The sequence below is a fragment of the Dufourea novaeangliae genome, unplaced genomic scaffold, assembly GCF_001272555.1.
Source record: "Dufourea novaeangliae isolate 0120121106 unplaced genomic scaffold, ASM127255v1 scaffold109, whole genome shotgun sequence".
Classification (NCBI taxonomy): Eukaryota; Metazoa; Arthropoda; class Insecta; order Hymenoptera; family Halictidae; genus Dufourea; species Dufourea novaeangliae.
The window spans coordinates 1,145,979-1,159,178 of NW_015373997.1; the positions used below are offsets into that span (position 1 = coordinate 1,145,979).

Genomic DNA, 13,200 nt, shown 5'->3' on the forward strand with positions numbered 1-13,200 from the left:
CTTTTTACGACTATTTTATCTGAGACCGTAATGGAAATTTAATAAGTACGTTTCGAAGATTTATATTAGTTATATTTTTATTAAATATTTAGCTGTTTTTGTTCTGTTTTAGTTCATTTAGTTGTGACTATGTACGCCACAGCGCGATTGGATCGGCCGAATAGTTCCTAATATGTGCGGTCGCCTGACTTGAAAAACCTTATTTCGAAGAAAACGCATTAAAAACTTCTACTTATCGACGCGCATTACGGGAGGTGCTACCTTTGGACCCCTATATTTCTGCTAATAATTCGAATTTAAAAAAAAAACACTTTACATAAATATTTATCGCACTAAAAATTACGAAATATCTTTACGAGATCTCTCACGGACGAGGTTTTTGAAGAAGGGGGTCTGCATAAAACAAATTGCTGTAAAGCTTCCTTAAAATGAAACTTTTTTTGTTGCATATTATTTTGAATATTATTTCTTTTGCCAAATTTGAAATACAAAAATAACAAAATAATTTATTATTTGAAATTGCTATTATGTTAAATGAATCGATAATATTTTTATTTTCAAATAACTGTATCGACAGCAAAGTTCCGAAATAAATTATTTCAACTAGTTATTTCTTATTTTCATTTCAAATAAGTATGTCCAGGTCTGATTCACGGAAACATAAGAGGTTATGATATACCTTGACCTCGCGAAGTTTAGTGTCGAAAAAAAATCGTGTCTTTTACGACTAGAAATATCTATTTCACGTGTACCTAGAAACACGTGCGCACGTGTAATTAATATATTCGTGCTTTAATTCGTGCAATTTTTAACACAGAGATACACGTTTATCAAAGTAAACTGGTACACGTATATTTTAATTCATATGATTATTATATGTATATCTAAATACCCAAATATTTGAGTAAATTTACGCCAGTCATTTGCAAAACGAATGTACGCAGAACATATTATTCCAGTAAATGAAACTATCTATTGCCAGAAAATGTCGACGCATGAGTTTTTATTTTGTATATCAAAACAGACGATTGCTTGAATAAAATTTTTAAACCGAAATTATGTTGTTTTCACCTGTTACCTGCAACCTAGCAAATCGTATATTTGTTTTACAAATTACTTGCATAAATGTACTCAAATGTTCAGGTGTTTGGTTACACATTAATAATCACACGAAATAAACATGAATACGCTTGGTCGAAATGTCATCTGCGAGTTCGCGCAGAAAAACATGCTTCATAAAATTATTTTACAGTAAAAACTCACACAATCATTTTTCGAACGCTTGTGGGGGACAATTTGCATGAACGAGTCGTTACGTGAATTCGCGCAAAAAAGGTACAGAAGTGTCTAGTAAAATCAGTTTATGTAAGAAGCTGGCACTGATCAAGTTTCGAACATTTGTGTCGAATGCTTGCGAGGAACAAGTCACCAGTGAGTACTTTTGCTTCAAGTGTTCATCTGTTTTCGCCGTTTCTGCTTATCCAGTGAATTTTCATCGTGTTTTCAGGTGCAGGGAAATCGGAACCTCGACGATTAGCGAGCTTGTCGGAAACTGAATTGTAAAGATTATACTTAACATCAAAAACTTAAATAAATGTATTTTATTATGAACGGAAAAATGAAAATGTCGATGATGAAGAAGGAGATCAATCTAAGATTTTTTTGAGGGGGTAGAAAATGAAGATGATGATGAAAAGTCTGAAGTATTTTATTATCCAAGCCTATTTTTTTTTTCATTATTATAGGCTTTCATTTCAACTGATATGATAACTGTTCAGACCATGAATTTTATTTTTATATTTTATATATTATATTTTATTATTACCTTGTGGTAATAGGTCGACGTGATTTCGATGTTCTTGAAATTTTCAAACCATTTTCTATTTTCGTTCGCTGTTCGTTTAGCAATAGTTGACGTTTGTTCGCAGAAGCATAGAAAAAATGGCGCCAAACGTTACAAGTACCCAGACCGGAGTGCTATTCGAAGAGGACACACTCGAGGAGTCCGCACCGGCTCAACCGTCAAAGACGAAATACGAGATACGCATCGTCTGGAGGAACGTAATAAACTTCACGTTCTTTCATTTAGGCGCCCTTTACGGATTGTATCTCGTCTTGACGTCCGCCAAACTATTGACGACCATTTTCGGTAAATGTGATAAATCTTGCAACTCTTAGAGCCTCTCGCTTCATCCATCAATACGTACGAAACGAAGGAAGAATATTCGCAGGGAGCTAGCAAATATTACATCGTATCACTTGGATTACGGATGTTACGCTCATACGATTTATATTTACGAAAATTACAAGTAAACTAGATCGATGTGATCGTTAGTAGATCGAACAGCCGGGAAATCGTGTGGCAAATTATCGCTCTAATTCTTAATCTCCACTAGTAAAGGTCGCTTTTTATGACTTTTTTATCTGAGACCGTAATGAAAACTTAATAAGTACAGTTCAAAGATTTATATTAGTTATATTTTTACTAAATATTTAGCTGATTTTGTTCTGTAAAATTAATTTTTTGTAAGATAAAAACTCGTCTGTGGTTCCAACTGTAGCCAATTATGTTGTGCATATGTACGCGAAAGTGTGATTCGATCGACTCAGTAGTATCTGATATGTGCATTCGCCAGACTTGAAAAACCTTGTTCCAAAGAAAACGCATTTAAAACCTATCTCCACTAGCTTCTAAACCGAGAAAACCGAGTTTAAAGTTTACGAAGTTTAATATTATAGAAGCAGGGAAATAGTGAAATAATCAAACACACTATAGTATCATCTACTGATTAGCTATTTATTACAATATGTAATAAAGTTTTATCTTATTATCAATATAAATTTTTAATTGTTGTTAATATTTGGAGATACAACCTTTAAGAAAATAAATATTTGTTGTTTTCTAGGTTGAGTTTTCTTTATGTTATGGTGAATTTATATTCTTTGGACCAATAAGACGCACGTGGGTTGATTAATTAATTTTGTTTTTAAATAGTTTTGGAACAGTTAAGAACTGTAGCGACGATGTCTACCTACCTTATGGTTTCACGCATATATGTATAATATCCTGCCTGCTTAATCAAATAAACTCGAATCGCATTGCTACTGTTACCTGAAATAACACCGATGATTTAAAGCGGTATTATGAGAAGTGTTCATGCATGATCTGAAGCTTCGTTTCAAAACACTTTGATAAATACAGAATTTACACTATACAAAAATATATGTCACCGATCTGTCACGTTCGATAATAATTTGATCTAGCGAAAAAGTTGAAAAACACTGTCGAATACGTTGTTCATAATTTTTTGTTTTACTTTGTTGGTTCGCAGCGTTCTTTCTATACATAGGAAGTTTTCTGGGAATCACCGCCGGCGCACACAGATTATGGTCACACAGATCGTACAAGGCAACGTGGCCGCTACAACTACTCCTGATGATTCTGAACACCATAGCTTACGAAGTAAGTAAAAGTTAAAATTATTATTCTGGCGTAATTTCCTATCTGATTATTTTGTAACACCGACACTGTTGATGTATATAATCAAAAGTTTCTCTAATCTGCTAGTTTACACTTTACAAATTTTATAGGATATATCCCGTAAAAATTCTCGAGAAATTACACAATCGAGAAATTAGCAATCAAAAGCAACACTGTTTTTCGAGAAATTCTCCGGGAAGAATTCTTGAGAATAAACACTATTTATCTACCGTGAATCGACTCGACATTATTCGTTCGTTCATTTTATATTTCGGCAGGATGCAGCGATGGACTGGGCCAGGGATCACAGAGTTCACCATAAATACAGCGAGACGAACGCGGATCCTCATAACGCGAAGAGGGGATTCTTTTTCTCGCACATTGGCTGGTTGTTGTGCCGAAAACATCCGGACCTAATTGAGAAAGGGAAGGGGATCGACATAAGCGATCTGAAAAACAATTCCATACTTACGTTCCAGAAAAGGTAGGTCTTGTTCGATCGTTCTCTTTATAACCACGGCGGCCAAACTGTGGCTCGTAAACCGCACACGGCTGTTTAATACTAGAACTACCGATGATAAACGCATATCTGTTTCGATCGGTCGATGAACCTGAGAAACTTTTGAAAATTTATAAATTCATAAATTAACTAATTTCTTCACTTTCTGATCGTAGTACAACTGGCAAATGATTATAGCCTATAAGGCTCTGTGAAATACAATAAAAAACAAAACTTTCATCGGATCCAACGAGTTTTCTATTTCATAAAAATAGATCGCCTCACGAATGTCCCATTTCAGGGTCCTGGAACATTTTTGTTAAACCCTGTATAAGACGACTCGTGACGATTGCAGAAAAGTGATTCCAAAATATAGAATGCAGTTCTTTTCGAAAGCAATTAAATTTACCGTTAAGCCCGTAATATTTCATCAATTAAACCTTCACATTTGAAGATGTTTGTACATAGAATTATTTGTTTTCCTGTTATGGTAACACTCGTTACATAAATTCTGCATTTGTTTTTTATTTACTTTGGGTAAAATGACGCCGGAAGAATCTCCACTTTTCCTTAAAAAAAAAAACGTCTGCGTGCGATGCATTCACAGGTACTACAGAATTTTGATGCCCCTCCTGTGTTTCATCATGCCGACTGTTGTGCCGGTTGCGTACTGGGGTGAGTCATGGACGAACGCGTTCTTCGTCTCTGGTCTCCTGCGCTACATTATCACGGTGAATTGTACGTGGCTGATCAACTCCGTGGCGCATCTCATTGGGAATAGACCGTACGACAGGTTGGTGTATCATTTTCTATGAACAAAGAAAAACGGTTTTCCTTCGTCATCTTTACCTTCACGTTCTGCCTTTCCTACCTCCTTTTTTTCCATTCTGTTCCTTGTGGATAGTGTCCTATAGATGGTGGCGATAAAATCGTGGTATTATCGGAAGAAGGATGATTTTTTATAGAATTATATTTCGAAATTGTATTAAAAACAGTATCAGTCAAGACTGTCTCCATTGACTACATAGTTTCTCTGTTGAAGATAAGAATCCTTGCGATTATTATTGAATAAATATTGAAAGTAGGATTCAATATTTATTGAGGTATTCAATAAATATTGAAAACCTTGTAATTATAACTAAAGTTTACCCCTCACTCACAGAGAATGCGATCACTTTTTTATCCATGCGAACTGTACTGTACATAAATCATTAATATTACTTATAAATATACTAATTAATTTACCTTATTAACCATTTCATTATTTACTTTATATTATTCCTTACATTGACGGTTATATTAATATAGTTATTTTTCATACTGATGTACATAGTCGTTTTTCCTATTCAACTTGGTATTATGTATGTAATTAATTTTGTCTTGCAAAAGAGAAGTCTTTGTTTTTGTTCAATTAATTTAGTATTAGTAGTGGTTTTTATAGTTAATATAATAGTAGGGACACGTGTAGTTTACGTTATTCTACAAATTCTTGTCGGAGACTTACAACCTCCGTTGGTTCAGGTTTACCGGAGCTATCGTTTTTCGTAGCTCCAGTTCGACCTGCATTACCCGTCACTACCCGTATACGAATGACAAACTAGTCGTTCAAATACGCATCCACTATAACCGTAGCCTAAGAATGGTGACATACCGTACACGTTGAAACCTTCAGCAATATGAATCCTAGTCCATCTGTGACGTTCAACGAACACCGTTTCATTAATTACAGAAATATCAATCCCTCCGAGAACAAGATGGTGTCCATGCTGGCAGCAGGCGAGGGATGGCACAACTATCACCATGTGTTCCCGTGGGACTACAAAGCGGCCGAATTGGGCGATTACAAGTACAACATAACGACCGGTTTCATCGATCTTTGCGCGATGCTCGGTCTGGCTTACGATCTGAAAGTGGTCCCAAAACACTCTGTACAGAAACGAGTGCAGAGAACCGGCGACGGTAGCCACGACGTTTGGGGTTGGGGCGACAAGGATCAGACGCAGGAAGACAGGGATCAAACGGTGGTGATGCATAGTCAGAACAAGGATCGCCAGTAATGTGCCGCGAACTAGCCACGATCCATTCACTCGTTCGATCAACGCCGACCAATTCTTTGTATATTTCAATGGACATGGGACGGATCGAGATATCTGAGAATCAATCAAAACATTTTGGGATAACACTTATGTGAGATTCGAAGGGGTTTCGTCAATCAAGATGTGAAGTGTAACATAGAAATAAAATGCATTTAACTCGGTATAAAATAATATTAAATAATAACTAAAAGAAAATAAAACTAAGAATAATAGACGATGAAATGCAGCAATATCTAAGATCGTCATATTGACCTTTAAACAATTCATGGGATTAAATAATTTGTTGCCGAGTGTCTACTTATTTAAGAGAAACTACTATTTTGTTAAATTGTAATTACCGCGTTTGATCAATAAAAAGTGACGAAACTCGATAAACGAATACTTTCTTTAATTGTGAAAATGCAGAAAATATTTTATACGTAATTTTAGTGGGCAGTTTTCTGCGGGTGTTGTTTTTTTCAAATGTCTTTTCTCCTCAAAGTTTTCGAGGTCACCGATATTGTTTTTTCAAATATCTACGAATTTAATTAGGTCGTATCATAGTACATATCTCCATATGTTTTGTAAAAAAACATCGATTAGCTTGAAAACATTGTGGATAAAAAAGTGAAAAAAAAAAACATGATACTAACCACTTAATACCATCGAATTATATAACATCGTGTTATGTAACATTTTCGTTTCTGCTTTTCTAACAAACTTCATTACTTTGCTGTACAGGGTGGTCCACCAGAAGTCGAACACCTAAATATCTACTTGGATAGTTATAAAAGTATGTTTCGACTCAGAGTGCACTGTTTTATGGGTGCAATGCGCTGACAGGAAATTCACTTTTTATCGAAGCCAATTTGTAAAGGTATCAAAGTTATCGATGTTTCTTTTGATAGGTTCACATATTTCTGTTGTCACAGTGTTATAGACCATGAAAGAATAAATTCAACGATGTAAGAATGTTGACCTTCAACTGACCTTCAGACAAAAATGTGATTTTGTTCTTTCGTGGACTATAACATTACTTCAAGAGAAACGTGTGAATCCGTTTTTATTTATTAAGTTTTATTTAGAAGAAATTTACAATCATCAGGATCATCGGTAGAGTTTGTAATTTTACTGATTCTCCAGGTTGATTAAAAATTAGTAATCATCGATTAATATTTTACTTTGCTCAATAGGACATAAGGATACTGCATCGATGGGTATCCAAAGCAGGTAGTTATCGAACAAAATTATTTCTGTAATTTGTCATTCATGTATCATCTCATTCGCAAACTACACGTTAAACATGTACGGAAGTTTTTATTGTTTTCTCAAGCGTAACATACAAAAGGATTTACATTAAACAATTCAATTTAACCTCGATGGTTAAATTCCTTTCCAGAGTGGTTGCGTCGATGAATGATAGGCTTCGATGATCATCAAAGGCTCTTCATAACCGTTTGGAAAATGTTCTATGCGAAATGGGTGTAATTAACCCCTTGCCTTACAATTTTCTTGACGATTGTACTTCCAAGCATTACTTTATCGTTAATAATTTCTCAGATACAAAAGGAATTTTATCTTTAGGGCAAGTGTAACATTTACTCTAAATCTTAAATATTAATAACAATGAAACAGAATTTCATTTCGATTCAAAGAAATTGAATAGTATACATGTTCATTAAATCCACTTTAAAATTATCATCACGTGTCTGTCTCGTTGTTATAAGGCAAGGGGTTAATGGACGTGAAAGCTGAAATTTCCGAGCTTCTCAACGAATCTACACGATGGCGGTAATGGATCGATTATTGGACCACTAGTCGGTTCTTTTTCATGTTGTACTCGGACATCTCTTTGAGCTTGTTCAACGCTCCGTCCATGGTGATCTTTTTCCTCGCCACTTGATGAAGGACATCTCTGATGTCGTTGGAGGTCGTTGTGATCAGATTGTTGACCAGCCCGAGCTCGTACCACATCTTTATGAAGAACGTGCTGCAACCAGAGTCGTACGTGCCGAATTCGCCGCTCTTCAGGATCATATAATGGTAAGCTAGCGACTTGGACTTCCTGACTAAGAAAACGCTGATGCTGTCTGGTGGAATCCTGAAACGAACAGGCAAGTCGATTAACAATTAATACAATATTTTTACTCCTGGTACTGTCACGTATGGAAATCAAAGGTGTGTGAAACGCGTGTGCGCGAAACATTTAACTTACCTTCGGCAATAATAATAAATAATTTTCGGTCAAACTGTAAAAAAGTTACTACGATTTCGATAATTTTTAGATACGTTGTAAAACTCGACATTTCGAACAACTAGGTAGGTAGTTTTTCTACGGTTTCACCAATTTTCTCCTATACAGTAAATCATCGATGAGTGTTCGAAGTCGCCTAAAAAAAACAAACAAATATCAATGGTTTCAGAATTCCAAGCTCCATCGCAGTGCAAAATTTCATTAAAAAGTCAACGTTACATCTTGGGACTTCTCTTTGTCAGTGCAGTAGAGCCTTCGAACACTCCTCGAGGATTCACTGTAATTCGGTCTCTCTATTCGATCATTAACCGATCTCGATTTTCCGTTAGACAAACAGCTGCTGCCCTCTGTCGACTTCCGAATGGAAACGGTTCAAACGGTAAGGTGATACCATCAGAAATTTAAATTAACGAACGCGTTGAATTACAAATGAGTTTCTTTCGAAATGTTTCGAGAACATACAGAGAACATCGAGGCGAACAAGGAAAGAATGTATCGATACACGATCAGTAATCTTACAGTCAAATTCGCGTTTGCATGGTAGTCAATGAACAGTGTCGAGTACACACACACACACACACACACACACACACAATTGTAATGGACGGGAGGAATCGTCTTCAGGAAATATATCGAAGTAATTGATTTTTCGACGTGATCGAAGAGCTTTTCCAAGTCTGTCTATATCCATAAAATTCACCATAATCTGCGTTGTTTATAGCGAAATTCATAATGTCTGTGTTTTCATCCGAGTGTTACAGAAATTCTACAGAATCAGCGTGAAATGGCGGCTTTTATTGTTTATTTCGCGTGCACCCCGTCGCTGTCGATGACCACAGTGCCGTGGCTCTTCGGCATTTTCAGGAATAACGTGTACAATAAACGTAGAGTATCGAAAATGGATATTAACTTATTCCCATGGACGTTCCAGATGTGATACGCGCTGTTCACCAGCCAGGAGACGTTCACCGTAATGGCGAACCGTAGGATACCGGTGATCATCACAGTGAGACCCATCGTCTCGTCCCAGTACTCCAATGGCGCGTTCAGCGGTAACAGTAACCCAAATATACCGAATATCAGCCAGTACAGTCTGAAATTATAACGTGGGAAGCGGTGAGAAATTCTCCTGAGGTGATAAAATAACTGCAAATAAACATGGAACATGGATTCTCAAACGATTCCAGAATTCTTCTCGGTTTGTTACCCTAAATATCTGTTTCTAATGTGCACGAAGATATTGGGTGTACCAATAGGTAGTCCACCATAATTATCTTACTTGTTTTCGATGATAGAAAGAAATGTAAGAGGATAATATTTGATCGGAAGGGACAACTACTGCTAGAGGAAAACAATTATTCTCACGGTCGTAGTTTTCGACATTTCAAGGTCAACGATGTTTTTTTTTTAAATTATCATCGTGGTGTAGTAGTTGAAATTAAGACCAATCCAATGACTTATAAAAGTATGATCTTTATGTGACCTTGAGTATGAAAAATTCACACATGTATGTGGGAGTAGATTGAAATAATAAATTGAATAATAATAAAGTAACTACGATACAGGGGTTAGTGCCGAAAGTTCATTCTAACAAATGCTCAATGCGATGCCTATCAACTTTGATACATTTTTGTAGATGATAATGATTTTTCGTACTTGATCTAGAGATAATAATAATAAATTATAATGGATTTTTCGTACTTAAGGTGATGTGAAGGTTTAAACTGTTATAGGTCATTGGATTGATCTTGGAATCCATTATTACTACACCATGATGATAAAAATATTCTGGTAACATGTTCGCCCTTGAACATGTTACCAGATCTTACTTCTTCTGCGCCCAAACGTATCCGTCGTTCTCGATGTCACGCATGTCGATGTCAATCTTCGCTTGCTCGTAGTCGACCTTCGGCGACTGGAAGTTTCCCATGTAATGACTGTAAAGGAATCCTTTCGTGTGGTTGTACGGGTCTTTGTCGGTCCCGTAATACTTGTGATGAAGCCGGTGGTACAGCACCCAGTCGTATATCGGTCCCTGCAAACATTGAAAGGGAAAATCTTTTAGAAAAAAGATCCACACAGCTAACTGTATCATTATTATATCATATTAAATCATTTCCGTCCGAACCATAGTTTCTCAAGTTTTTTTGGTTCATCGCCCTCTATTAGAAATTTTTTTTTATTAGCATAGTACCCCCTTCGAGTAAACTATCTCTATTATCAAAACTTTCATGTGTTGTTGTGTGTGTAATTTTTGAAACATAAAATGTGTAATTGTACATAAAGAAAATGAAGTAAGTACATAATAAGATCCAAATGTTCGATCGACACAGTGAACTTGGCATACTTACCACTCCGGCGAGGGTGTGAGCCAACGTCAGGAACAATCTGAGCAGTCCGGATGCTTCGTAACTCCTGTGAGCCCATAATCTGTGGGCACCAGCTGTCACGCCGAGACAACCGATGGACGTTATGAATAAGGCTGAAAATTTCATGAAATCATTGCCTGTTACTTCCGAAAAGTCGACTTAGACAGAACCTAGGGCCCTTTTAAAAATTTTGTAAACTATAAATGAATAAAGATATTTAACCCTCGAATGGTAAGGTGGGTTTTAAGGTCGTACTCGGTAAGATGGGGTCGTATCCGACCCAAGTTATAGTTCTTATATCGTCTTTACTCTATTGTTTATTATTTTTTTTTATTCTCCTTTGAAAATATTTTTTATTATTCAGTAAACGTTTAATGCTTACATTATTATAGACTACATATAAATCATTTATTGTTCCTTATTACATAAGTAAACGAAAATAGAAATTTAAGACAATAATTTTTTTACTCGTCTAAAAATATTGAAAAAGAGTTCTTACTGAATAATAAAATATATTTTCAAAGGAGAATAAAAAAAATAATAAATAATAGAGTGAGGACGATACAAGAACTATAACTTGGGTCGGATACGACCCGAACTTTATTGCTAGAGGGTTAACGTTGCAGAAGAAATCACGGTACCAGTGGAACGGAATGTTTAGCTGTTCCACCTATGAAATTTCTCACCGGAATTTTTTCACTTTTCACTGAAGAACATATGTTCCAATGCTAGTGAAATGGTTAAATTGTAAAAAGTGTATAATAACCAACTAAATGCTTGAACGACAAAGTTCTATTAGTGCACGAATTTTTTTCTAGAACAGTCTGAAAATAGTCGATAGATGGAACGTAATCCTATTTTTTTCTAAAGATTATAACGAGTAAATTTGATATAGAATATTTACCCCTCCCCCTCTATAGAATCACATTTGCCCGAATTGCACCGTACTCAATCATTTCTGGTAATCCATGGAAAATATTGCGAATAGTGATTCTCTACAACTTCTAATTGAGATTCAGGGAACATGTGAAATCAAAACCCGTCGATACAGAAAGGTTCCCCAAATCGCAGCTCTAAATTTGATGCTACGACAGTTCGAATTAATCTTCACATTCTTAAAAAAAAAAATATTTACATCAAACGATTTTAAAGTGACAAAAACGGATGGTGGATAAGGTTTTGTCGATCTTAATGAAACGGTATACCAAAAGTTTCGCAAAGTATCTTACTAAAGAGCACGGTCATCCACTTAGCGGAAGTGATCATCAGCCAGATGGCGTATACACCGAGGACGTGCAAGTGAATGTACCAAAGCACCGCCGCCCATTTTATGTCCTGTTTCTTCACCGGTTTCTGCTTCTCGTCCGACATCCTGGTCCACCCGAGAGAAAAAAATCAGAGTTCGCAGACCTTATTAGGAATCGGAAGTAGTAGAAACGAAACGGGACGAAGAAGCGTATGGTGATCGTTATCGTGATCTTTCGGCTCGTTATCTCGTATTTCATTCGAATGCTACCCTCAGTGGTAGTCAGAGATCCTTTATAAGGAACCACTTAGACCAATAATTCATTTAACCCACTCACTGCATCGTTTTGGTATCGTGTACAAAAATCTTTTCTTTTCTCATAAAATCGAAAACCAATTTTAAGACTATTTCAAACTTTCCTTTTGTGAACAATATATTTGTTAACGATAAATAACGGACACGTTAGGAATAGGAGTCACGGTAACGCTGTTTATTCTAATGTTGGTATGTTATTTAAAGACGTTTCACACTACATCTTCTTGGTATCTTGTTCCAAAACATTTTTTTCATAAAATCAAGAACCAGTAGTCATTTTAAGAATATTTCAAACATTAAAAACATCTGTTTTCCATTATCTGAACAATGTATTTACTCACGCTAAATAACGAACGTTTCGATGTCATTTAAGGATGTTTCGTACTGCCGATAGTTAAGAAATGTTCCAAATATTGTCGTTAAAGTGATAAAATTGTCGTCCACTGTGGCGGACAAATGCAGTTAATGGGTTAATAGACGACACCTCGATTTCGACGAAAGGTTCGAGGGATTCTATCTTTACGAGTTCCACGTTTAATCCCGAATTTGCCGATTTACCTTCGCGACTGATAATTATAACGCAAGAGGGTACTGGAGATACTATATTATCCTAGAAGATGAATCGGTGAGATTGAAAAATCAACACACGAGCACCCATGGCTTCGACGAACTCTTTACCTGGTCGATCGTGACGCGAAACGCGTTCCTGAAGGTCCCGAGAAAAACTACGCCGAGTAACGCCGCAACGGAGCTTCGTCGATTGACCCCTCTAGCCTCCTGTACGAATTTCATTACCATTCATTTTACACCGTCATTTCCTTTGTTTCCACGTCAACCAATAAAGATTTGAGGTATTCTTCTTTTTCGAAGTTCATCGGTGACCTCCTCTCCCCCCAGAATCGGCCGATTTTCGTTCACGGTTTATTAGTTCAAGGCGAGAATACGATATAAGAGGATACTT

General features: G+C 36.2%; 2 protein-coding genes across 3 annotated transcripts; one reads left to right on the plus strand and one right to left on the minus strand.

Moving 5' to 3' along the window:
• Nucleotides 1-1,376: 1,376 nt before the first annotated feature.
• On the plus strand, nt 1,377-6,442 carry LOC107188059 (acyl-CoA Delta(11) desaturase-like). Of its 2 annotated transcripts, XM_015576294.1 has the most exons (7): nt 1,377-1,431; nt 1,508-1,559; nt 1,929-2,149; nt 3,333-3,463; nt 3,760-3,965; nt 4,588-4,773; nt 5,710-6,442. In XM_015576294.1, exons 3-7 carry the CDS (start codon nt 1,942-1,944, stop codon nt 6,035-6,037), a joined length of 1,059 nt encoding a protein of 352 aa, XP_015431780.1. In that variant the 5' UTR covers nt 1,377-1,431; nt 1,508-1,559; nt 1,929-1,941; the 3' UTR covers nt 6,038-6,442. The 2 variants fall into 2 exon arrangements, with proteins under 2 accessions (XP_015431780.1, XP_015431779.1); XM_015576293.1 differs by lacking the exons at nt 1,377-1,431; nt 1,508-1,559 and adding an exon at nt 1,684-1,703.
• Nucleotides 6,443-7,645: 1,203 nt separating this feature from the next.
• LOC107188022 (acyl-CoA Delta(11) desaturase) lies at nt 7,646-13,056 on the minus strand. Its single transcript, XM_015576243.1, has 6 exons — nt 12,918-13,056; nt 11,908-12,050; nt 10,661-10,791; nt 10,139-10,344; nt 9,220-9,402; nt 7,646-8,156 (listed from the first exon to the last, which is right to left on the minus strand). Exons 2-6 carry the CDS (start codon nt 12,047-12,049, stop codon nt 7,859-7,861), a joined length of 960 nt encoding a protein of 319 aa, XP_015431729.1. The 5' UTR covers nt 12,050; nt 12,918-13,056; the 3' UTR covers nt 7,646-7,858.
• Between the last annotated feature and the right edge of the window lie 144 nt (nt 13,057-13,200).